Source organism: Parasteatoda tepidariorum, chromosome 4, assembly GCF_043381705.1.
Source record: "Parasteatoda tepidariorum isolate YZ-2023 chromosome 4, CAS_Ptep_4.0, whole genome shotgun sequence".
NCBI lineage: Eukaryota > Metazoa > Arthropoda > Arachnida > Araneae > Theridiidae > Parasteatoda > Parasteatoda tepidariorum.
In genome coordinates, this window is record NC_092207.1 from 4,269,438 (window position 1) to 4,296,821 (window position 27,384).

Here is a 27,384-nt window from a genome sequence, read left to right on the forward strand (position 1 = left end):
GTTTACAACAGATTCAAATGCAAGCATCTTAAAAGAAACTTTTTAAGGATTTCTCCAAAAGTTTAAGAACTAAAATATTTATAACAAAAGTGGAGGAAGGTGTTGACTTATCGTAGAAAAAACAAAACAAGAATTTGAACTTCAGAATTAAATCCAATTTTTCCCAACCAAAGTTGTAACAAACAGAAAATATTGATTAACAGCAATTTTTTCTCTCAACACAAATAATGTAGATGCAGTACTAATTTACGATTTATTTTTAAATTGTGTAGGTACACAGTAACATAGAAATTTAAAAAGTAAAATCAGAAATTTCGTAACAAACTTTCTTTTCACTCTTCATTTACACAGACAAATAGATTTACAAATACTGTGCCATGATTATAGCATAAACAGATGTTGTATAACATTCACAAAATCAACTCCTTGTATTTTTAAGACCCAAAGCATCTCTTAACAGCTTTGCAACATTGGCTGAATCATTCTCCTCAGCGTCTGCAAAAAAAGAAATAGATATACATTAAAAATCAGACACAAAAACATATATACTCTGAATAAACATACCTTTTTAATGGATTCGACTTTCTGACATCCAGATATTTCAAAAATCTGGGAAATATGATCCATATGCAATTATAAAATTTGCTTATCCAAAGATATTTCCATGCAAAAAAAAATTGAATTTTAAGGTATACAACTTTTTACCTAATTGAAAATAATGTAATTTTACCCAGCAAAATACAAATTTTGAAAGAGTTATATAGTTAAAATTTGATTTCTCAGTAACTATTCAACCGCTTTTGCTCAAATTTTTTATTTTCAATTCGGTACTTACCTGACCAAGTAATTGGAACTATAATTCCCAGATAGCGAGTACCCCCTATATTTTAGATTTCAGAAATCTATATCCGTTGAGAGAAGGTATGCTTAGTCATAGAAAGTATGTTTTTGTGTCTAATTTTGTCTTTCAAAATAATAGAAATTAAGTACCATATTTGAGGTCATCCCCTGTAACCTTTAAGATTGAGTCCTAGTATGTGAAGATCTGATGATTAGATCAAAAGTTATTCAGGGTGGTCCATTTTTTATTTTGCGCACTGTACATAAGAATAGAAAAGAGTGAGTCTGCTTAAAAATTTAAGTTCTAATTATCATTTTGAAACTACCCCATTTTTTAAAAATAAATATCAAAGCTTTTTCTGTAGTAGTGAACGGATCTGACTCTTGTACTTAAAACTATTTACAGCCAATTACCATTGTAGCTGTAGCTATACCACCAGTCCTGTGGTGCAAAAGGGCATCACAAAATATTTTTTTAATGCTTTACAGCCAGTATTTAATTAAAATTATTTAGTCTTAACTCCCATGGAAACAGGATTTCTACAAAAGGGAACTTTTCTGGTAAATGTTATAAACCAATAATTAGGTAGCATATTTTGATATTTTATGATCAAACCTTTTAAAAATCGTGTTGCCAGCATACACATAAAAACTTTAACCAGTTATAGCAATCTAAAAATTTTTGAAGCATTGTTCCTTGGAATAATTTTGGGAAACTCAAATTTTGATGTTAATAATCATTTTTATTTCAATAAACAAACTTATCTAACTTCTGTATGAGAAGAGAAAAAAAAGAAGTTTAATTGTTTACTTCAGAAAGAAAATAAAATCCAAATTATTGTTATTCAAAAAATAAACCTTTTAACTTTTTAAGCTTACAATTATCAGTAGAAATTTTGAACGTAGAATATCTCTTCCTAAAGCTTAGATCATTTCATTTCAAAATGTGTCATTTCAAAATGTATTGATTAATAAAATTTTCAGAATACTTGAATTTAGTTAAAATGTTATTTAATTTTTTTTTAGGATTACAACAATTTTAAATAAATACTGTACGTATAACATTAAAAAATTTAAACTCCCCTCATTAGCACCTGGATACATTGCTTTATCTCAACTTTCAGTCCATTATTATTGCAGAGTTTAAAAACATAAAAGTTATAACTGTGCTACTCTATGCCTATAAAGAAACATTAAATGTATCATGAGTTTGAGGAGAAAATTGTACGGGTTTGAAGAGCTCACATCTACTCAAAAGGAAGACTTCATTTTTCCTGATTAGTAATATTAAATGAAAAATTTCTGAATGATGCTGTGTATTTCTGTACAGCAAGAACACTTAAAAAAGAACAATAAACCACTAAATTTTATGATTTTAAATATTAAAGACAATTAAAAAGATGCATGCATCTGAATTACAAACAGGGTTGGCATTTTGACATGGCAAAAATTATTCAAATTAAAGCAAAGACAAAAAAATCATAACAGAATTTAAGATATATTGTATGCAGCTTTAGAGCATAAAACATAATACAGATTTTAAGTTAAACTTGCTAAATATTTTGTTAAACACCTTTATCTCTATTGGCGTATGAAATAACATAGAATAGAAAGTTTAATATTTGCTATTTTATTCTAATATATATATTATATACATATTTTATTAGGATATAGCTGTTTTCAATTCCTGTTCGGGCAATATTAGAACAATGTAAAATATTAGTGTAATTTTTTTTTATTACATTGAATCAGATAGAAAAATTGTTTCAATATAATAGTAGTAGACTTCCATAAGTTATTACAGTACTGAACTATTTTAAACATGATCAAAAATGCACTAAATCTATGCACACTTCCTATTTTTATGCAACACAATAATATAAAGTTATAACCAAGGCAGAGGAATTGGAGTCTGAAAGATTTGCTGTACTCTTACTAATTAAAGTTAGTTTTATATGTTGTAAAAGAAGTCTTGAATCTTACAATAATAATGTAGTTAAAAATTTTATCACGAAATTCATAAAACTTTTGAAAGATAAACAAAAAATTTATCTTCTGATTCATAAATTCAAAGAGACATTTAGACTATTTTCGAAGTTATTTAAAAAGGTATTTGAAAACTATTATAGATACATTAAATTTATTTACAACTCTTGAATATTCACTAAAAATCTTCTTTAAATTATATATGTTATATGAGATATGGATATCTAGCAGTATTCTTAAAATGGTTTTACACTATTTCAATATTTTGTGAAAATATATTTTTCAGTTGCTGTTTTACGTAAAAACTACTTTTTATATTAGAGCATACATTTAGTTCAAATTGAAAAAATAAATAAATATATAATTTAAAATTAACATTTACTTAGTAATGACATTGAAATTTACTCAAAATACTAAGAAAGTATTAAAGAGTATGAATCACAATCAGGTTTTAAGAAAAGTTAAGAGAATCAAATATTTTAACTTCCAATTCCACACCACAGCTCTATTAAAACAAGTAGTGCAATTTTAAGGTATCAATTATAATGTTTAAGCTTTTGGTGGCGAAGAAAAAATATAATTTGCGGGATAATTCATAGAGAAAGCCGTCAAAAAATCACCAACCCGACAGATAAATGACAAAGAATGCATGCTTAAAAAAATGTTACTATATTAGCACATTCAATATTACTTACCAGGATCTACATGAATATTCCAAATTAGGGATTAAAATAGAAAGAAAAAATATATAAACATTGTAATAAACCAAGTTTTAAAATAACAAATTAATACTATAAGTAATAGAACACACTATTTTTGAAAAAAAGTTTAGATAATAAATATTAATCTAACTGTGATTTGAACTCTCTCTAAATCTATGAAGTAGATCTTCTAGCGTCAGAAATGGAAAAATTTTACAAATCTTCTATGAAATTTTGGTTGAGAAAAAATCTACTTAATTTTGTAAATTTTCAAAATTATTCTATTTTTATCATTTTGGAGGGTTTCAAGACCTCATAAACTATTTTAGAGCATTTGTGGAACATAGAGAATTTTATTTTGGAGATCAAATTATGCATCGGCTAAAAAAAAATATTTTATTTGGGAGAATCATATCCTTCTTTCGAAAATTATATACATATTAGCAGCATTGCAGCAAAAATTTTCTTGCTTTATGATGAAATACTGTAGAAGTGAATAAAACAGGGATTAGTGATTCTTAAAATTGTGTGAATATGGTTACAGTGGGTGATTTTGAAGTCACATGAATTTGAACATCAATGTGTGACTGTTAAATTGCATGGATGTAGATCTTGATGTGTTATTCGTAAATCAAACTAATTTCAAGAGCAACATGTGATTTTTAAATTCTATAAATACACATTGCAATGAGCGATTTTGAAATCAAGAGATCATGCGGCGTGACTTTTAAATTTGGATTCAAAATTTTAATTAATATATATTACAAATATAAATGGATTTTTTTTTGTATTTCTTAAAAAATAAGACAAGACCATAGCCCTCATGCATGGCATGAAGCATGAACAGGACTAAAATTTAAGTAATTTTTTAGATCTTATTCAGTTATCACAGAAAAGAAATACTACTTATATGAAATTGAATGTTTGTTTTGCCAAAGAACAAAAAATCATACATAAAAATGAAATGGTGCACATTAAGAAATTTAAAAAAAATTTATGATTTTTATTTACTTATTATTTTTATTTTAACAAATTGAATAATTTCAAAATAAAGAAAGTTTCTATCAGATATATATTTTCTTTAAGAAATATTATAGCCTTACTTAATAAATGTATGAAGAAGTGATATGAAGGTATTCTGAGTTTTTCATATGATTAGTTTTTAAAATTAGAGAGAAAAATAAGAACTATCAGGATTTTAAGAACAGCAAATAATAAATCTGCTAGACAAGAAATAAAAAACATTTCAAATACCGGAACTCCTATAAAAAATGTAAGAGCTTATACAATATTCTAAATTTCATCCTATAGTACATACAAAAGTATTCCTAACTGGACTGAAAATTTTAAATTAAATAAAAAAAAACTTTTTTGTTAATACAAAAACTTAACCAAGAATAATTTAGAGCAAGATTGCAGGGCTACTAAATAACATNAAAATACTGCGATATTGGGTAATACAAATCTACTGTATAAACAAAAAAAAATTGAATAATATGCAATAAAATTAAAAGCAAGTATTGAAAGAACAATAATAAACATACCTGTTTCATCATGTATATCTCTTTCAAGCTTTAGTTTTTCTTTAGCACTTTGCAAAATACCTTCCTCAATGGTATTTTTACTGATGAATCTTATGACACGAACATCCCTAAAATGAAATGTTTTCGAATAAGCATTAAAGAAATTAACAAAATTAGAAAATTAATGACTATCAAAACATATTAATTAGAACAAAGATTCAAACTAACTGAGTTCTGAATAAATGTAGAATCACCCACATTGAAACTTTATATTCAGTATATTTGCAACAATTCAAATATTATTATATTTTGTCATAAAATCCGGCCCTTAAATCTTCAATTTTACAATAAAAATTTGAGAATACTCTATTTTAACACTCATCACTAATGGCTTGATCTTTTACAATTTCAAAAAGTAAAAAAATAAGAATTACCTTGCTCTTTCACTGTTATCTAAGCAGAATAAACTGTCAGTCAAAATAACAAATTTAATTGAAGTATGAAAGAGAGTTGTAAGGAATTGGGTAAACTTTGGGTGAAAAAAAAAAACCTACAATGTCAGGATCAACATTCCATTGCAATGAAATTTGGAAACAAAAGAATTAAACGTAGATATATGCACCCATCGAAATCTTGATGAACTTAGTGCTTTAATCATTTTCTGTTAAGGTTTGCAAGGAAGATGTGTTCATTACTTAGAATGGCTTAATAATAGTTAAAATTTCTTTATTTTGGGGAATAAAATTGATTTTATTAATATTGTTGCTATCTTGTCTGTTTCAGCACTAAATATTTTCAAAAGTAATTTTATTATGTGGCCATAAAATTTACTTTTATAAAAATTATGCGAAATATTTATATTATAAAGAGAATAAAAATTTAAGAGAATGTTTAACATGTGGATTTTATAATAACCTTCCATATAAATTATGAATAAAAAAACACTTTTCACAAGCTCTCATTGTGTAAAATAATTTATTAATAGTCATATCACTCATGTAACTATCATATATTTTATATGATTGAACAGCATTGTTATGTTGTAAATATAAAATTTATAATAGAATTTTTACAAGAAATAATCGTAAGTGGCATTAGGTTTATTTAGAACCTCACCAACTATTTTTTGCTACCAGGAATTTCAAGATAAGTTTCTTTTTTTTAGGTTTATAAAAAGGATTTTTTTAAGCTTTGTGTAATAAATACAATTTAGCATTTTCCCTCACTTTTTTTTCTACAATCAAATTGTTTGAGAATTTCAAGTTTTCCTGAATTCCCTGACAATTTCAGGTTTCAATTACCGCCAGAAATTGTCAAAAATGAATTAGTTATGAAATTAAAGGAAAGTAATCTTAAATTATATCTTGCTTTCAAAAGGAAAAATTTTAAACCAAACTAAAGGTAATTCAAACTTACAAAAGATTATTATTATTTTGTTGTTGTTGATTCTATTATATTACAGTACATTAAAAATAAAAAATTCCTAATTTTCTCAAAACTTAGATGAAAAAAAAATAATAATCTAGTAACTTAACTTTTTTTCAACACAATGCTATTTAAAATACATTTTCTTTATTTTATTTAGTTAAGGGGGTGGACGTGTAATTAGTACTAACATTAAACATTTTATTGGTCATAGTTATGATAGTTTTTAAAAGAATTATGACATTTTTGTTCTTCTAACTAAACAATAGATTCAGTATGAGAAAAATAAAAAAATTTATACCTGACTTGACCTACTCTGTGGCACCTGTCCTCAGCTTGTTTATCATTGTACGGATTAAAATCAATGTCATGTATAATGACAGTATCCGCTGCAGTTAAGTTAATACCAAGACCACCTGCTTTAGTGGATAACAGAAATAGAGAAATGGATTCATCATTGTTGAATTTATCAATCATTTCTTGCCTGCAACATACATCAACTATTAAATGTCAAGCAACGGAAGTGGTTGGATATTATTTCATTACAAACTTTATTTGCCTGAAAAATATATAAATATGAAATAGCAGTCAACATGTTTCAAGTGCTCAAAAAACAGGCATCCATTTTCAGGACATGCCGAATGTGAAATCATATTTGGCAAGCTAGGTCGCGTTTTTTGAGCACTTAACGCATGTTGATTGCTATTTCCTATTAATACATTTTTAAAGCAAATTTGTATTTATGTCATACATGAACTATGTTAAGACAATGCAACATAAAGCTATTCCCAATCTGAAATAGATACGTGGAAAGAGCTAGGACCAATACGATAAAAAAAACATTTTGCAAACACTTTTAGAAAATTTTGATTGAATAGATATTTAAAGAACAAAACAGATAAGAAGATTGTTTTGAAATATAAAAAAAAAATTTGCACATGAGAAATTTATTGAAAAACTTATAAATTCTAAAATAAGTAATTTTTAATTTAAATTTTCATTTTTAATAATTTATTATTTATATTTTGTAAAAAATGCCATTGCAATAATTATGCATAGGCAATATTAATGGAATGAGTTAATCATTGCAATAAAAATAAATAATTTAACAAGCTATAGAATGCAAAAAAAAAATTTTTTGTCACAAGAGAAACTTTGATTATATTAAAAATCCTTCAATATTTAAATCACTGGATAAATTAATATTTCTAGATTAATTTTCCATATCAACTAATTGGAAAAAAATATATACTTGAATAGAATAAAAATTAAAATAATATTAACATTAAATATAATCAAGATAATATTAAATATAATCAAAAGAATATTAAATATTAGTTATGTGAAATATGCATTATATGTAAACAAAATTATTTTTATGGGTTGATTCTTCTTAAAATTTTTTAAAGCATAAAAATTTGAAAGGTACCTGAACATTATTGAAATATTGTTACTTTAAAATTTTATTTTATTCAAACTGTATAAAAATAAATAATTTTAAAACAAAAAAGCTTATTGGTGTATAAGTATGTTAACAACAGTTTAAATTAAGTAGAATTTTAAGAAATCTAATTGTGAAAGTAATCATGAAAAAGTAACAATATAATCCGTAAGTTGACGTGTAAAACATAGATTTCTATGAATATATTTGATACATGTTTATTACTAGAAATAAATGCAAACAATTAAGACAACATATTAAGAGCTTATTCTTATAGAGCAGTGATTCTACTAGTCTTTAGTATTCACAAAGATAAATAAAGAGGAAAAAAATATATATACAGCCAGACTTCTATTTAGCAAACTTCCATTTTGTGAATTTCTCTATTTTGAGATTTTTTTAAGGAACCAAGAACATTTTGGAAATTTCTTCGCAAGATAACTTCCAAATAGTGAAGTGAATTTCTATTTAACATGCTTTTCTTTGAGATCCACTTTCCCAAAATATTCCAGAATATTTCAAACGTGCTAACGCATTTTATGGGCGAAATAACCTAGAATTGATTTTCAAAGCCACTTTAACTTCTAGAGAAAGCAGTAACATCCCTTTCCATTTTCGTTTGCATTTTAAACGAAAAACTCAAGACAAAATTAACAAATTTCATCAGTAGCAATTTAACTTAAGAACATATGTGGCAAAGCATGTTTAAAATTACTTTTGTGTCCCAAGTAATTTTCTTGCATTCCTTCAACAATTTTTTATTTATTAGCCACTAGGTCTAATCTCTGGAACTTTAAACTAGAAATTTAGTCTCTGGTTAGGAGTGGAGGAAACCCAAAGAAATGGCACCTTAAATAAAAGTGAGGGACTTGTTGCAATAACGAGGTTATTCCAATATTTTATTAAACTTTTAACTTTGGACAGTATAGCTGTTTCAATTAGGCAACCAGGTACAAATATAAATAGCGTGGAAGAAAATTATATATGACTAATAACTCACAACAATAGTGGATATATAAGACTTTAAGTAGACATAAGACATACTCGATTGTGCACTGAGCCCCTTATTGTACTCAGTTTATAAATAGATCATTTTTATTAGTAATACTATAAATAACAGGAATTTCAAATTAACATACCTTTCTGAAACAGGAGTTTGACCATCTAGCCTCAAAAATTTATATTTCTTAATGTTCATGTATTCTTCAACAATATCTAATACCATTGTAAATTGACTAAATAGTAAAATGCGATGATCCTAAAAATGAAACAAGCCATACATAAAAATCATCTTAGTAAAATACATCGATACAAAAAAAAAAAGAAGAAAAAGATAAAGACATACTTCTTCCAACATGGAAGGAATAAGTTCGTCTAATACTTGAAATTTCCCAGAAGTAAGAACAAGTTCATCTGGTAGAATATACTTGTGAAGAGACTGGAAAAGAAAGATTTTATTACGACTTAAACTAAGTTGGCACACCACTTCTCTGCTCTCACATAACAATTCTTTTCTCCTTAAAATTTTAAATTGAAAGCTACAAATTTAGGAAAATTCTACTGGAATTACAGTTCTAACTTTCAAAGTATGAGGCATGTTATTCCACTCAACATTTATTTTCAACAAATTAGTACAAAGACAATAAAAACAATTAAGAGCTCAAAATATTTAATCGCTTTTTCAATTATGCTATAATGGCTGACAATCCCAGATCAATATTAATATTTTAGGATTACAAGTTTGTTAAAAGAAGGTATACATAAAACTTTTTCTTTGCATGTTCGCATTAATATAATAGTCAGCTCTAATGAATTAGACAATTTAAGATCTTTACTTCAAACTATTAAAAATCAATTTTTAAAGTGGTCATCATAATGTCACCATTAATTTCTTCCAAGCAAAAGATTACCCCAAGTCAAAATTATTGATGATCCAACATCATTTTATAGTCACCATCATCCAACATTTTCCATTATTCGTTCATGGTTTTAGATATGCCAACAAACTTCCATCATTCCATGATGGAAAATGCTACTTTAATACTATGATGGTTAAACATCAAGTTTGAATCTCATTGACCAACAGTCCATGAGGATCCGTGATGGTTTCAACTAGACATTTCCATGATGGTTTAATGGGAATTCTTGTTGGTTCTCAGGTATATACACCTTAAAAACAATTTTTTTTAACTTGTTAGACCACCATAAATCAGTCCAAGATTTGATTCCTAAGATACTATGATGGAAATTTGTGATGGTTCATTACCAGGGTCCCCACTCTTTCAACAAAGCAAAAATTAAGCACTTTAAAAAAATACTTTTTCGAAAAATTAAGTACTTTAAAAATAATATGAAAGTTTATCATCAAACATACACACACCACAAGTGAAAGTGCAAAACCTTCCTAAAAAAATCAATAAATACAAAAAATAATAACAAACAATTTTATTATAATTCAAGCAACTGTTGGATTATCAATGTTCTGTTGGTTTATCAATGGAAAACCATCAAAAACTTTGACTTTGGTAATACACAGTATATGCAGAAAGATGTAATAGTCAACTTAGAAAAGAAAAATTATAAAAAAATCAATAAAATAAGTAACATATTGGAAGAGCATGATGCAGTATATGATAATCCACAATTTTTCCAAACTGATCCTTTTAATTGTTTCCAGGTAAACTCTTTAGGAGTTTCTGGAATTACCACGAGATACACAATGCGGTTTATCACTGTATTGCATTGCCCTAAGCCATTTATATATTTTTTTTCTAGCGTTACCTTGAAATTTTTACATGTCTTATGAAGCTCAAAATCTGACATCAATGTCATATCTTCAAACACTAAGTTCGGATCTGCTTGGGTGTGTGTTGGTTCCTGTAAAATTTTAAAAACTATTATTTTTCAATTAGACAAAAAAATATTTTTTTAAAAATAATACAAAATATATTTTTCAGGTGGCAAATTAGCAACTAACTCAAATAGTAAAAGTACGAGCCTCTTATTTTAAAGAAAAAAAACTTAAAAAATAATACACGCTAACATTGTGAAATATTAACGATTTAAACTGTTGCACCTTACAATTGCTCTTACAGTGTAATGAATAACAGGGTGGCTTCTCAAACAAATAGAAAAATAAAATTCTCTGACTTTCCCAGGTTTATTTTAACTATTAATTGATGGATGTAGCAGCATGCCGAATAAGGTACAGATAGATTGTTATCGAGTACTATGCATTATGTTCAATTTTAAAAAGAAAAATCAAAAAATGAAGCAAATATCAAAAACAAAGAACTTTAAAATTCCCTGATGTTCAAAATTAATCAAGTTAACTTAAGATCTGAATTTAAGTTCCAAAAATCAATCCAATTTATAATACATTTGCATGTTTAAAAAAAAAAATTCAAATGATAAATAGAACATTGAATGAAAAAGAGCGATTAAATAATATAGCTTACCTTAAGAATGTCTTTGGACATAGATACAAGTTTATCGTTATTGTAAAAATGTCTCAATAACAGTGGGTGGTTAGCAGCCCTGCGCAGCTGCATCATCATACCAGAACCACTAGAAGAAATTTTCTGAGTATCATCCTCTTTATTTTTTTGAACCTGGAAAAAAAAATTATTCACCAAAAACTAAAAATAAAGATGTTTATTCCATAATTGAGGACAATTCATTTGTAAAAGCAACATATCAGTTTTTGATTCTAACTTTTGATAAACACTCATTGATCAGAAAGAAAATTTTTTAATTTTTTGCAATTAAACCTTTTTGAGAGGTTAGAATTTCTGGAACTGGATTATCAAAACTCATTTTCTTGATACGATTTTCCCCAGCTATACTTAAAGTTTCATTAGTAAGAGGAAAGTGCATTGAAATATAGAGTTTAAAGGGCACAAGAGTCAGAATCAGTTACAACCATGTCAAACATAAATAATGTTACTCGAGTTGATAGAAAGAAAGGCAGATGGAAAGATTATAGAGGCATCTTGGTCCACTCAAACTTACTAAAAAAGGCAAATTACCTGGATAGGAAGTAGATATGAGATAAAACCAATGGTACAATAAAAATCTTATAAAATGATTTACGGCTAAAACTTTTTTTAACGTTCAAGTAGTTCATTCTATTTACTAAAACAAACTAATTAGTTAGTCAGCAGAATTGGCTAGTAGATTATAAAAAGGAAAAGCAGTACAATTTCTTTTTTATTAATGATAAATGCATTAATTATGAATCAGGTTGACACAAGTATGTAAGAATATTTTCACTATTTTTAATGAAAGAAAAATTTATTCATATAAAAAGAAAAATGAAATTTGGCATAAGTAAATTTTGAAAATTTGATTGCACAAGAACATAAGTATACTTTCATAAGCTACTTTAGGGTTCCTACACTATTTTGAGAAAACAATATCCTGACTTTTGCAGGTTTTTCCTGACCTTTTACAATAAAATTCCTGACCCGCCGTTTCCCACTCCAACAAAACTTTTAACATTGCAATTTCAATTAGTATCATAGATTGAATAGGATAAACAATTATATATTAAAGTGGAATTGTGTAATAGCACTTTATATCCCAAATTATATTTTCAGAAAACTTGTGAAACATATTTTTAATTATCATGATTAGATTAAACTTTTAGTGTGTTTTTTGTAGTTAGATACGAAAACTATTTAAATAAAAAGATCAAAAAATTATGCAACTTGTGAAAAAAATAAAATCAAATATATCTTTTTTTTTAGTATTTTTAAATTTATTTCTGTAATACTGTAAGCTTCCGGAGAAACTCAGGGGCTCCTATGTTATATAATATTTCTCAACATATTTTGTTGTTTGACAATTTCTGAATCAAGAACATCCAGTTCTGTTGCAGCAGTTTTCGTCAATTTAGATTTTCTTAATTTCAAATCATCTATCTTTTCTTTTACTCGTTTTCTAGAAATTTCAGCCTTTTTATTCCTTCGTTTTTTTTGGGGGGGGGGCTTCTATTGCATGTCTCCATCTTGTTCTAGATCCTTTTACAGCATCTAGCATTTTTTCATCAATGTCTATGCTTTTTATTCCATTTATAAATGAAACATAATCATGCACACGCCTTTGTGAAATAATAGTCTTCATTGAGGTTTTCAACCAATAAGCCTTCATTGATAGAAAAACCCCCTTCGACTGTTGCGTTACCATGAGAGAGGATAAGAACAATTTTTATAACCTCCCACAAATTTTCACATTTTTTTTCTCCATGCAAATATTTAAAAAAAAAAATATTATCTCTATTGCTGTGGATTAAACTCTAAGAAACTCTTTTGCTCTTCTTTTTTTTTGGCAGCATCACAAAACAGTAAAAAATTCCTTTTTTGATTTTTCTGCTGTTGTTTCAGCTACTGTTGTCTGTAAACCAGTTATTCACACAAAGGGCAATAAACCTTGCAACCCTATCAAAAATTCCTTATCATTGGATAAACAGGAGAAAAATTGCTAACAGGACAGGTTCTACCAGGGAAAGAGGAATGTTATTATGAGGAAAATATTTTGAATTACAGAATTTTTCCTTGAAACTTTATTTTTGCCTCTCAGTCCTTGAATGAACATAGTTTTTTTTATTTTTCTAACTTTATGAATATGTAAGAAAAATCCTGACTTTATGAATATGTAAGAAAAATCCAGACTTTTTACCTTAATTTTAGAATAGCCTGACTTTTGCAGGTTTTCCTGACCGTGTAGGAACTCTGTACTTACATAAGAAAATTCAGTAATAATATTGAAATTATGTTAAATAAAAAATTTAATAAAAACTTTCATTTTCACTTTTCATTTTATTTACAGGATGTTATTTTTAGAACAATATCTATTAACTGACTTAATATTGAGTTACGGTAGTTCAAAGACTGTTAATCAACAAAAATACATAAAATTTTTTTTAGGACTAATTTTAACACAAACATAAAAACAAATCTTGATTAATGAAAAAAAAAAAGAAAGCAGAATCACTTTAACCTCTTGACTGCTAACGACATCACTGTATGCTTTAACAGGACCATTTATTTGAAATGTATTTATGAGTTTTATTTCTCTTTTTTTTCTTCAGAATTTAAATGATCAATAAATTATTTTAATGTCAGTTATTTTAATATAAATTTTGCAATTTATTTTTTCTCTCAATAAATTTTTGTATAACATTGAAAAAGAATCCAGGCATTTATAGTAGGCTCATTTAAAGTGAATTAATCAAAATAAAAAAAAATCATAGCTGTCATGTTGCAGATTTCCATTAAAATTTTTTGTAGAAAAGTTCTTGATAAAAAATGGCTATAACAATTTTTTCAGAATTTATGGACTAAAACTACAATTAGGGGGCCATTTTGAAATTTGATTCGATTTTTTTAAAAATAACGGAGAAACCGTTAGTCTATAACTTAAAAATATATAAAAAAAAGTCTATACCTTATTCATTTATAAGCCGATTTTTTTTCATTTTGGTGTCATCAGAATGAAAAAGTATATTATATCAATAGTTCAGAATTTTGATAAGTTAATTACATAGTGCTGACTTTTTCCTCTCTAATGCAGACACCAAAATTAAGAAAATTGGCTCATAAATAAAAAGATAACACATTTTTAACATATGAGCCACCATCTAGAATTATGCCATTTTTCGTAAATCAGGGATGAGATTAGCCAAAAGGCAAAAAAGCTGAATTTCCGCAATAGTAAATTTTACGCAAGCGCAACCCTTTAATAATAAATTTCAGACAGTTTAAGGTGATAAATAATGTGTTGACATACAATTGGTACTAATCTANTTTAATGCAAAAAGTTTTTTAAAAAATTATTTTGCGTTTTTCATAGAGACAAAAAAAATTTCATGAACATTTGTCACATGACTACAGCAGCCATTTGGAATGAGGCCATAATTTTTAAATAGACTTAGAATACACTACTTACTTCAGCTGAAAATTTCTTAATGAGATCATTGTATTTCTTTTCTTGATCATCAACCATTATACAAAAACGAATTTCATCATGCTTTGCTGGGAGATCTTTAAGGACCTACATGATAAATTCATCATTTAAAACAATTGAATAGACAATATAACAAGCATTGTCTTAATCAGGTCTGTACAACCAATGGCCACAGATCTAAAAATGGCAATCAAGGACTTTTCACTCGGCCTCTGCACTATCTTAAAAATTTATAAAGATATGAAAGAGAGAATGTATCAGAAATGTTTTACTCTTCCAGTGGTTTACTATTTTAACTAAAGTTTTCTCATAATATGGGAATTTTACCACTTCATTATGCAAGTTTTGTTTATGGTGAAAACATGGTTATGGTTAACAATGTGAAAAGCACTCTTTTGCATAATATGTGTTTTGCAAAAATCAACGTGGTACAAAAAAAAAGTCATTTTCAAAAAGGAAAAATTAAGCCCTTTTTTAAAAACACCCAATGAAAAAAGCACCTTTAATGGCTTCTAAAAAGGAAAATAGAAAATAAACACCTTTAAGTTCTTTTTAAGAATGCTATGCACCATGTAAGAGAAATACTTAAAGGAGAAGAAAGTTATTTTGAATATGGCTAATCGAAAAGATTAGCAAAAGCTGTCATTGTCCCACTTTGCCTTAACAACTACAAAAAAGGAAAAATTTCAGAAGAAATACCTCCACATAAACTAGAATATTCTCTTCACTATAAAACAATACTAGTTTAATTTGCACCCAGTAACACAGATATTGATTTCAAACCACAGAAAATAAAATGCAATATTACTTGCTGATTTTGAGTCATTTTTAAGCAAAAAACTAAATTTGTGATCTAGAGCAGTCGTGCGCAAACTTTTTTCGACTGCGACCCCTTTTGTAGAGAGAAAATTTTTGGCGACCCCTAGAGATAAATGTACACAAATACGNAAGCCTTTGATCTGAACCAATATACACAAAAAAATTAACATTTAATAAACAATGATTTAACAATAAAACACACCTCTTTTTTTAAACGACGAAGAACAAAAGGTTTCATAATTCGTTTAGCATGATCAATTCGTTCTTTCTCATAAGAATTTTTGCTACCTTCTGTTTTCTGAAAATGAAAGGAAACATATATTGATTATAAAACATAAAGCATTCAAAATTAATATAATTCTATAAAATCAGAGTAACTTACTGAAACAGCAGAGAACATTTGCTTTATTTGTTCGGTTTTCCCAGAAAACATATGTGGCATAGCAAATATTAAAAGAGACATCAATTCAACTAAGTTGTTTTGCAATGGAGTTCCAGTCAACAGTAGACGTCTGGGAGCCTGTATACAAATAAAAACAATTAATACCTTTTAAAAATGAAGAAAAACTTAACTTGCTATTAAAGCAAGAACTAGAAACAAACCATGTCTCAAATGGTTTGAAAATACAGAAGAAAACAAAGTTAATACACATGAGGTGTGTAAAAATATAGAAAATGTTTAAAAAAAAGTAAAAAATTGATACAAACTCTTATACGCATTAGATGTTGGTATCGCTGAGAAGACATGTTTTTCAGCATGTGCGCTTCATCAAATACTACATAGAGAAATTCTAATCTTTTAAAGAAACTCCTGTCCTCTGCATTACTGGTAACCATGCTATAACTGTAATAGAAAGATCAAATGTGGCTTACTTAGTCATGAAGTAATACCAAAGACATTGAATATACTGCACATTCACAGGGTTTTAATAACCAATAGACAGAAACAAAATACAATGCCATATTTTTTGTTTGTAACTGACATTAATACACCTTATTATTCATTATTATTTAATTCCTAATTTTGAATTATAAAAGATATTAAATTCCTGTTTTTATAGTTGTCTTAATTAAGGTACTGGAAAGGCAGATCAGCTCAGAATAATTCAGAGCATACTGCCAGGTTTCAGCTTCACCAGATAAAATATAGCTTATAGCTTAGATAAAATATAGCTTAAATATAAACAGGACACACCACTGTTTTTGATCCTTAATACTTTCATTAATTAAAGCTGATAACTATTATATCTATCCTTTCATAGATGATTTGAAGCAGCTAGAAGCTCTGTAATCTCTTACTCATAAAAGTCCCATAAAACAACTCATTTTACAAATTATTTTATTTCTTATCCTATTACATATTCTATGATGTCAGAAAATAGGCAATTTTATCTGAGCATAAGAAAAGCACAGATACTCTAGCAGGGTGCATAGCCACACTTTTCAAAAAAAAAAAAAATAAGCACCTTTTAAGCACTCAAAAAATATTTTTAATCACTTTCCAACAAAAAAATATACATCATAATTAGGATCTGTGCAGTTCTAAAAATTTTTTTTCCTATCGTTTAAAGTTCTTCATTTATGAACATAAAATCAATAAAATTCAAAAACATTTTCACAAATGTCACATAATCATGATAAAATAACTAGTTTATAATAAATATTACCGACAAAATTGTGAAAATCATGCATTTTTGCAATTTAGAATGACAATCAACATGGCAAAGAAAAAAAAATTACTTTTTAAAGAGATAGAAAATTAAGCACTTTTTACAAACCCTGAATAAAAAAAAAAGCATTCTTAAGGGCTATTAAAAAAATAATGTAAATAAAAAATAAGCACTTTTTAAAAATGCTACGCACCCTGTCAAGCCAAACAGCATAAAACAAATGGTCAGTAATGCTAATTGAAATATTCAAGAAAGTATGTTTCGTGAATTAATCATAAAAACAAATTCAAAATCTTCCATAATTAGAAGGGCAAAAGTTGTAGTAAACGAAATTCCACATTGTAGTAAATAAATTTGCTGGAATATACTTACGTAGTTATCATGACGTCAAATTCTTCAACTTCATCATTGAGGATTTGTATGCGCAATTCACGCCTACTCTCCTGACTACCATGATAACAAATGACTGAAACAGTGGGCCACCAAGTCTTCAATTCTTGCTTCCAATTATCTGAAAAAAAGTTTTTCAAACTGCATCATTTACTCAAAAATGATGAAGAGTGTAGAGTGTATCAAAAAAAAAAATTATCAATCACTCAAAATTGTAATTCACAAATCTAGGCCTGAATATTTTTTTATAATTATTTTTCCATTAACAAAATTTATAGCTCTCAAAAAACATCAAAGAGTTTCCAATTGCTATAAAGAAACCAGGGCTCGTACTAAGGACTCCAAATTATAAGCCGTAAAGTATCCAAATATCAAAAGTGTTAGTCAAATTTCAAAAGTCATAGCCAAAGGCCAACTTTAACAAATTTTAGTGATTAATTTTTTTCCCCATAGAAAACTTCAAACACAAATTTACTATAAATCGAACTATTTAAAAAATGCAAATTGAAATCAAAACTCATTTTACAGTTGAGGAGGAGTAAATGAAAAGAGTATGTAGATGTTTTACAGTCTTTGAGGAAGAGAAATAATAGATTGAGGTTAAATTTTGATAACTACTTAGACTAGAGCAAGATAAACCTGAAGCAACATTTGAAGTTTTTTTAAGATTCCAAGTATCTTTTAAATAAACATATTTTATTTTAAATAATAAGTTTCATTCTTTGAGTCTTTTACTTTTAATATAAGAATTTTTACTGTCTCGCTAATTATTCAGAAAAAAGGAAGATAAGTTATTTGAATAATTTAATTCAGCTTTATTGGTTTTTATACTACGCATTGAGATTGTTAACAATATTTGGACGGGGGTTTAACACCCTCATTGCCAGTTGAGTGCATGTGCTTCTCAAAATTTTACTCCAAATTAGTAAAGTCCTTTTGACTTTTTTTTTGTTCTTTTAGATTTTTATGACAATCAAATAATTAATTATTTAACAAGAACAGGCTAAATATCATTAAAAGCAAATATCAATGGATTTTTACTAAGAAATAACTTTAAAAATATTTTAAAGAGACATGGATTGTTTTTATTCAAACAATAATTTCTAATTTTCTTTATTATTTTTCAAGATTTTTTAAGAAGACTTTATTTTCTCACCTACAGGTGATATTAAGTATTCCATTCACTATGAGTTTAACTTCTAAAATGTTTTATGTGATAAGTGTCTGACAATGAAAAAACTAATATAGCTTCACTTGAAAATCATTAGTTTTACATTCCGATAGATAATGATACATTATTAACATATTACTTAACTTCAGATCATTGAAAAAAAAAATTGGTTAACTTTATTAGAACATGTTTAAGCTAGGGTAGGGGTGCACTATGTTTTTTAGTGAAGGGCCACTTGCATAGCAGGTTGAGAAGAGCCGCACACATATTTAGTCATGTTGGTCACAAATACGATAATTTTTATCTTAAAATTGGTGTTCTGAACAACAAATACATTTATCAGTAAACATAGTAACATAAACTCCAAAAATTAAATACTTTTAATTATTAATATATACATTCAATATTTTTTTTTTTTGCCTTGTAATTGATAATAGATTTATTTATCCATCTATCTACGTAAACATACATATATTTGAGGAAAAGAGATACTAAAAACTTAAACAAACAAAAAAAAAAAAAAACTATAATGCTTGTAGAATAAATGAGTAAGAAAAAAAATACAAACATATTTTAATTAGTAATTTAAATTATATACCTGGCAACTTTTACGCATTTGGCGTAAAATTTTATTTTTATATTAAAAGTGGTAGTAAATATATACTATATTTTCATTTATAAACTTTATTCTTAAATGATTTTGATCACCACTATTCTTAAAAAACTTAAGCATATATATTAATATGCGTTGATATCATGGTTGTCAGCTGATGTTTCTTCAAATACAGCTTATTTTTCTGCTTACAATCGAAATTTTAATTCCATGTTACTAACACAGGGAAAAATCATAATGGAAGGGATTAAAGGTTGGCAGGTATGAAATTAGAACTAAATACTTTAATTTAAGAAAATTTATAGGGTTTAAACAAAAACCAAAAATTAAAACTAAACTATTATAGTACATATTAATTTTAATATTCAATATTTTGTGAAGAGAAATTCAAAATAATCACTTTTTTTTCCATAAATATTTAATAATTTTCAATAATTTTAATACTTTTTTTCAATAAATATTTATCTTCTTCAATAAAAATATAAAATATATATATATATATATGTTCAAAAAAAATATATTTATTGTACTTAGAATCTCTTGTGGGTTGCACATCAACAGCAGACGGGACCCAAGATGTGCATTACACTTATATTTTAAAATTTCATCAATTTAATGAAATATCAAGTAATAGATTCAAAACTTTTATAAATAAAACAATGATTACCAAGAGTTGAAGAGGGAACAACAATCAAGTGGGGTCCAGACATGCCAATTTGTTTCAAATAAGCCAAAAAAGAGATAGCTTGCACAGTCTTTCCCAAACCCATCTCATCAGCCAGGATGCCATTCACCTCTTGATTATGTAGAAGCAGCAACCAGTTTAGGCCCAGCATTTGATAGGGAGCTAGGTGCATGCTTAAAATATAGATATAAATTATGTATACTTTGTGTAAGTTTATACACAATTTGAAGTTTTAAAATAAAGAAAAAATCTGGTAAATAAATCCTTATCCATAGCTGCCAACTTGTCAAAAACAAAAAATAGGAACACAAAACGTGATCAGCCATTTGACACCAAGTGAAAAACAAAATATCCGTATAGTTATAAACCATACACATTTCATATTTAACATAATTTTGTGAGCTAACAGTTTTAATTAAATTACTTACTAATGAAGAATATCACATCTTAAAAGTAACTGATTTTAAAAAAAACATAATTCTTTCAAGAATTCGATGTCGGATTTTAAAAGCGTGTGAATATGAATCGCGATATTGGGTTTTAAAATAGCTTAAATACAAATTGCGATACTGGATTTTTAAAATGCGTGAATGAGAACTGAGATGCACGATTTTTAAATCACATAAAAATTAATAGCAACACATAACTTTTAAATCAGTTAAATACAAAAATCGATGATTGATATTAAAATTGTCTGCATAAGAACCGCGATATTAGCAGATTCTGGTGCAGTTCCTAATATTTAAAATTCCAAAAACCAGCTAAACCAAAGAAATCAAATTGGCGGTAGAATCACATCTATGTAAATGTTCAGTTAAAGAGATTTAGCATAAGTTTCAAAATTTTGGCAGATTATAAGCTTTCGATTCGTGGAAATCAGCAAACTCTGCAATACTTGAGGAAAAATCACGTGCCTAGCTTCTAGTTTTTAAGACTCGAATTAAGGAGTGAAGAGATGCTGGAATGTGAAAAAATCGCAACATTTTGACCTAAAATCGTAATTTCGGAACAATGTTAAAAAATTGGAAGAAATACAATTTAATCAGAACAGTTGGCAACTATGCCTTATCATTCAATCATCAACTACTAACTATAAATTCACAATAAACCAAACCACACATTACAAAAAAAAAGGTAAACAAAGCTTACTTGTCATTCAACAAATCAGGCTGCTTGTCGACATAATCTGTTGAACTTTCTCTATTTTCTTTCAAACTTTCCACAAGATCTTCCATGTCCAATGATATTTGTTGACATTTTGCCATCAATTTACTTATGGCATTCCTCATATCTAAAACTTTCTTCGCTCCATTCAGCAAATCAGGAGATAGCGCTTTATCATTACTAAGTTTCTGAACCTGAAATTTCACAGATTAAATGAATTATTAATTCCTTATTCTCCAATATCGGATTCATTGGAGAAATTGTAACTTAAAAATTCTTAAAAAGAAACATCAGATTTGAAATAAAAGACACAAACATTTTCGTGACCAGTAGACATCCTTGCTACACCCTGTTATTCAGGTTTGTTTCTACAAGTCATAAACAAAAGGTTAATCACTAATGTTATAAATCATTGTATGGGTAGAAGAGTTTATTAGAAAATTAAATTCATATATGCTTACTTTTCCTCTTTTGGTGTACATAGTACCTTACAAAAAAATATATTATGGGACATATTCTTGAATTTTGCATGGGCGGGGGGGGNGGGGGGGGGGGGGGGGGAGCACAAATTATTTCCCTCTTTGCATTTTGTAAATAATCACAATAAAAAAAAATAATTAACAATTATGAAATCTGCAGTAGTAATTGCTCAAAAATGATCGGCGACGAAATCCTGCGAATGGAACTCTTCAAATGCGTGTTTCGCTTCGAGATTAGGTTTCTGTAATAAAAATATCAGATTAAAAATGTCGCATTAAAAATATCAGATTTAAAAACTATGGAGAAATCAATAGCAATAGCCAAAAATTGGATAGAATTATTGCTTTTAAAGGTAAATAGTCAAATGCATGNAGTAAATTTTATGCGTGTGCAATCGTTTAATAATAAATTCCTGACAATTTAAGATAACAAACAACAAAAATTGCTATTTTAGTTTGAAAAAATTACATGATAATCAGAAACTGTTTAGATAATTATTTTTCATATGATAAAAATTTCGCATTTTATACCATAAATAACAGCAGCATTATTTTATTAATGTTGGATTTTGGTGCTGAGTTAATAAACTTTTTTTCCACAAAAAATTGAATAACTTTTTAAGTGATTGCTTCTGTTTGCTATATCTTTTTTTTAAAATTTTTGTTTAATTTGCTGTAAATGCTTAATGTTTTACAAAACAAGCAAAAAAAAATCCTTACGAAGGTGAAATTGCTCGTAATGCAGCTTATGAATGAGGGGAAACAGATTGGTGATTAATTTAGTCATTAGCCCATTTTCAAACATTTTTTGACAAATCCTATTTTTTCTTTCTTTACCTGCCTTTGTCACATTCTTCTTAGCCAGCACAGAATGTAAGTTTTGAATATGCCTACATACCATAATAATTGTTGATAGAAAAACAGTCACATTTATAGTGACTAATTAAAGAAAAACTTACTTCTTACAAGAATCGTGACAATTGATTTTATTCGCGATAATCGCTTGACTACAAATAGCGATCTTGGATTTTAAAATGGTATGAATATGAATCACGATAATGGATTTAAAAACCACATGAATATGGAACTCGATATTCGATTTCAAAAATGAAAAACTGTAAACTGCGCTAATCGCGCTTTTAAATTGAGTAGATACAAATCACATGCATAATTTTTAGACCGTGTCAATGCGAATCCCAATGTCTTATTTTAAAATCACGCATAAATGCGAAAATCAATGTTTGATATTATAACCGCATGAACAAATCATGACATTGAATTTTAAACTCGCGTGAATATGAATCACTACATAGATTTTTTTAAAACGTGCAAATACAAATTGTAGTATTGGATTTTTAAATCTCCTAAATAAGAATCGAAATGTTAACTAATTCAGAACTTGTAAAAGACTCAGTTGAAGCAGAGATGTCTGATTTACGAAAATACGAACTATCTGGCGGGTGGGTAAAAATGCGGAAAATCTTATCTTCTCCACGTAAAAGCGGTGAAAATAGCTAAAATAAGGAAACATGTGGAAGGATTGGCAGCTATGTAGTTTGAATTTTCTGTTTATATTTAAAAATCGGAAATAAATATAATTATATTATTTCAACGGCTGAATTTTTCGAAAAAGAATTTTTTTAATGTTTATAAAAAAAGAAACAACTGAAACTTAGAGATAATCGAAGTTTTTGATAAAAAGGCTGAAATTCGAGGGAAAAAAGTAAAAAAAGCGGAAATCCGCTAAAAAGCAGAAAAATCTCATCCCTGATATATGTATACTTTTCCTCTTTTGGTGTACATAGTACCTTACAAAAAAAAATATTATGGGACATATTCTTGAATTTTGCATGGGCGGGGGGGGGGGNATTATTTCCCTCTTTGCATTTTGTAAATAATCACAATAAAAAAAAATAATTAACAATTATGAAATCTGCAGTAGTAATTGCTCAAAAATGATCGGCGACGAAATCCTGCGAATGGAACTCTTCAAATGCGTGTTTCGCTTCGAGATTAGGTTTTTGTAATAAAAATATCAGATTAAAAATGTCGCATTAAAAATATCAGATTTAAAAACTATGGAGAAATCAATAGCAATAGCCAAAAATTGGATAGAATTATTGCTTTTAAAGGTAAATAGTCAAATGCATGATTTAAATTTTCTATATTGTTTGAAATATATCGGAATATTTAAAAACCATCTGAAAATGAATATCGATTAACTGTTGAAAATACAAGAGCAACATTACATCAACCTACCATACTATCAGCGTAAATTTAGCATGTCAAAAAGTGACTATCGAAATGCATGATTCGAATCTTACGTGTAAATTTCTGTAGAAAAGAGAAGTAAAAATTTTGTTTTTCAAAGGAAAAATCTTTCTGCAAGAACTCTAACGTTCTGTGACTATGACGACGTGATTCTGCCATGGGGTGCACAATTGGTGAATGGTCCCCAAGTTCAAAATATCAATTTTAAAATTGTTCAGTTTCTGATGGAAATCAAGCAATAAAAAAAGTATAATTCCAAGGATCTGCAGAAATAGGTCATGTGTTTAAATAATAATTATTAATTTCATTAAATAATTGCTAATTTTATTTAACTTACCAAGTCTAACCAATTGGTGAAAGGTTTCAAATTCAAAATTGCATCCACTTTCTTTTTACTACAACCTGGAATAGAAGATAGCTCATCAAAAGAAGCCTCCTGAAAAAACCTCAAAACGGCAGCATGTGCTGCCGTAAGATTGCATTCTATGTCACTATCCTCGCTATCGTACACATCTTCATTGCCATAATCATCGTCCTCATCATCAGACACAACGTATTTCTTGTGTCTCACTTTCGAATGCTTCGATTTCATACCTGATGAGCTTTTACCCTGCAAAGCCACCATTTTTACATCAGAAGAGCTTTTATTTAATGAAGAAGTGCTTTCTTTGTTAGTAGCAGGCAAAGAAACCACAGAACCGACTGGATGGACAGTATAACCGACACTGGGTTTAGCATTACTTGTACCATTACTGGGCGATTGAATTCTCACTAACTGTGCCGATTTATTTGGACTAACAGATGAATTAGACAAGCTATTGGATTTAATTGTAATAATCTCAGCTTTTGAATTTTTCATAGTAATGCTAGCAGAGTTTGTGTTTGTAGTAGAGGTATCGACATCAGAGACTAGCTTTGTAGTTGATGAACCTAACTGAGTGATTACAAGTCCTTTAGGGAGATTTGGTAAATTGTTTGCAGGTGAGGCCGGCTTAGTCTCTTCGGAATTGTTTGATGAATTAGATATGGGTTTAATAGTTAATGATGAAGAGCTAGAGAAAGTCTGTTCACCATTATTCACACTAGAAGAAACTCTTGAATTAACATGATCTGATAAAGACGAAGTCTGATTTGAACTACAAGAGCTCTCTTCATCACTCTCACTGGACGAAACGACTTTACGAACACGTTTAGCAGGTGGGGCTCCTTCTGCTTTAAGCTGTCTTTTATTGTTATTCATTTGTTTGATAGACTCGTTAAATTCTTCATCGCTGCTGTCGAGCACAATTTCTTCGGCTACATTAGATGCCATATCTGTATTCAAATTTGAAGGTTGAATGTTATTTGATTCAGAGTTTTGAGGCAAATCTACGCTTTCTATTGAGTTAGAGCTAGATTGTGAAAGAGCTTTCTTCTTAGAGCAACGAAGAGGTTGGGCATGTGCAATCTTTACTGCTTCGTCTAGATTCCAGTTGCACTTCACCAAAATGTCTTGTGCCTCCTAGAAAAGGAAAAAAAAGAACATTAGATGAGAAAATATTCATAGTTGACAAGGTTTACGACAGAATGGATTAATCCACGGTTTAAACTGTCCTGTCCAAAACCTATTCACTTAAATTATGCCATAATTTAAAAAAAATATTGTAAAAAAATAATAAAAAATTTAATTTTTGAACAAAAAACAAAATGAAGACAATTTTTTGTTTTATTAAAAAAGTTTATTATTATTTTTAATATTTCATTTATTTATCCTTATGCAAAAACATAAGTTATCAGAATTAAAAGCATATTTATTCATATTTAAGGGATAAGGTATTCACTTTTGTTGTTCAATGAATTGTGTAGCTCAAAAAGTTTAATCTTTTCCTATTATATTATTTTTCTTTAATAAATTAAAGCAAATTGTAAAAAAAAGTATAAAATATTTATTAATATTATTATGTGTAGAATGGTTACACACAGAGCCGGATTATACCTTTCGTAGGCCCTAGGCATAGCCGTTTTTGGGCATAGCCTTCCCCTCTTTTCAAAATATATGCTAAAATTTTCTTGCATATTTTTTTTTTTTACATTTTTATTAATATGGATTTTAATTTACAAATTTGTTTATCGAACTTTATCTGCAATACCGACATACTGCCGATATTGCAGTTGATATCGATAATACCATTATGATTAGTTCGATCGATAACTATGTAAACACTTCACGTCAACAATACAACAACAAACCAGCAAAGAAAACAGTGAAATTGATAGTGAGATTAATTACAAGAAATATTTATACAGTAGAGAACCAATTATCTGGGATGCTCGGGACCATCGCTATCCCGGATGTCTGAATTTCCCAGTTTTCTGGATCGACCAAAAAGTGTCGTTAATCGATGTTTTATCGAACCCGAATTACAAGGAAAAAGTGTAATGCATAAAGTAAGAGAAAAAAGAAAGGTACTCCTAACTTTAAAGAGAAAAAAAAAAGGTAGAAATATATCACTTAAAAGATAAACTTGTGAATACTTTTCCTCACATTGCATTAAGAATATATTTGTCGATTTTTGGTCAAATGCAGAAGGAGAAAGATCTTTCTCCAGATTAAAATTGATAAAAAATTATTTGCGTTCAACAATGAATCAAGATTGTTTGGCATAGCTCGCACTTGATGTCTATTGGATATGACATTTTGCGTAGTTTGGAATTCGACAGCATAATACAAGATTTCGTTGAATCCAAAAATCGCAAAAAGTAATATATTAGATCATAAGATTCTGCAAAATAATTTATTACCAAAAAATATTATATTTTTATTTGCATCTTCATAATTTTGAGCAAAATACACTTGTTGTTTTCAAAGTCAAATTATTTTTGTCAACAAATTTTTTTATCCCAAGTTTTTCGTATGCCCCTGAATTTCGTAGGCCCTAGGAACGTGCCTATAGGTTAATCCGGCCCTGGTTACACATAAAGAATTTTTACCTTTAACCAATGTTCAAGGTTTTGGACACTTTAGGAAAGTTTTAGTCAGTTTAGGACAGTTTAAAATTCAAATGCCCTGCTCCAAAACCAGTTTATGACATGCAAAACCTCAAAATGACTAAATTGAATAAAACTGACTGGGTGCAAAATTTAAAAAAAAAAAAATTGTTTTGCACTGAAAATCTTAATTCTATATTTAAATTTTTTTTTATTAACGATGCATATATAAATAAAATATAGCGTTTATATAGAGAATATAGTTCAAACTTG

At 27.9% G+C, this 27,384-nt stretch overlaps 1 protein-coding gene across 2 annotated transcripts in view; it reads right to left on the bottom strand.

Annotated features, from left to right (window-relative positions):
• Positions 1–234: 234 nt before the first annotated feature.
• LOC107448310 (SWI/SNF-related, matrix-associated actin-dependent regulator of chromatin, subfamily a, containing DEAD/H box 1) overlaps positions 235–27,384 on the bottom strand; it is a 37,925-nt gene continuing 10,775 nt past the window's right edge. For both annotated transcript variants that reach the window (XM_016063452.3, XM_043053487.2), the window contains 15 exons: positions 24,482–25,645; positions 21,380–21,588; positions 20,213–20,403; positions 17,744–17,882; positions 16,410–16,545; positions 16,084–16,221; positions 15,904–15,999; positions 14,865–14,969; positions 11,375–11,527; positions 10,698–10,793; positions 9,262–9,354; positions 9,056–9,174; positions 6,777–6,959; positions 5,072–5,178; positions 235–495 (listed from right to left, as the gene is read on the bottom strand). In XM_016063452.3, the coding sequence (XP_015918938.1) occupies positions 419–495; positions 5,072–5,178; positions 6,777–6,959; positions 9,056–9,174; positions 9,262–9,354; positions 10,698–10,793; positions 11,375–11,527; positions 14,865–14,969; positions 15,904–15,999; positions 16,084–16,221; positions 16,410–16,545; positions 17,744–17,882; positions 20,213–20,403; positions 21,380–21,588; positions 24,482–25,645 (3,006 nt within the window). In that variant the 3' untranslated portion in view covers positions 235–418. The remainder of the gene's footprint in view (positions 496–5,071; positions 5,179–6,776; positions 6,960–9,055; positions 9,175–9,261; positions 9,355–10,697; positions 10,794–11,374; positions 11,528–14,864; positions 14,970–15,903; positions 16,000–16,083; positions 16,222–16,409; positions 16,546–17,743; positions 17,883–20,212; positions 20,404–21,379; positions 21,589–24,481; positions 25,646–27,384) is intronic.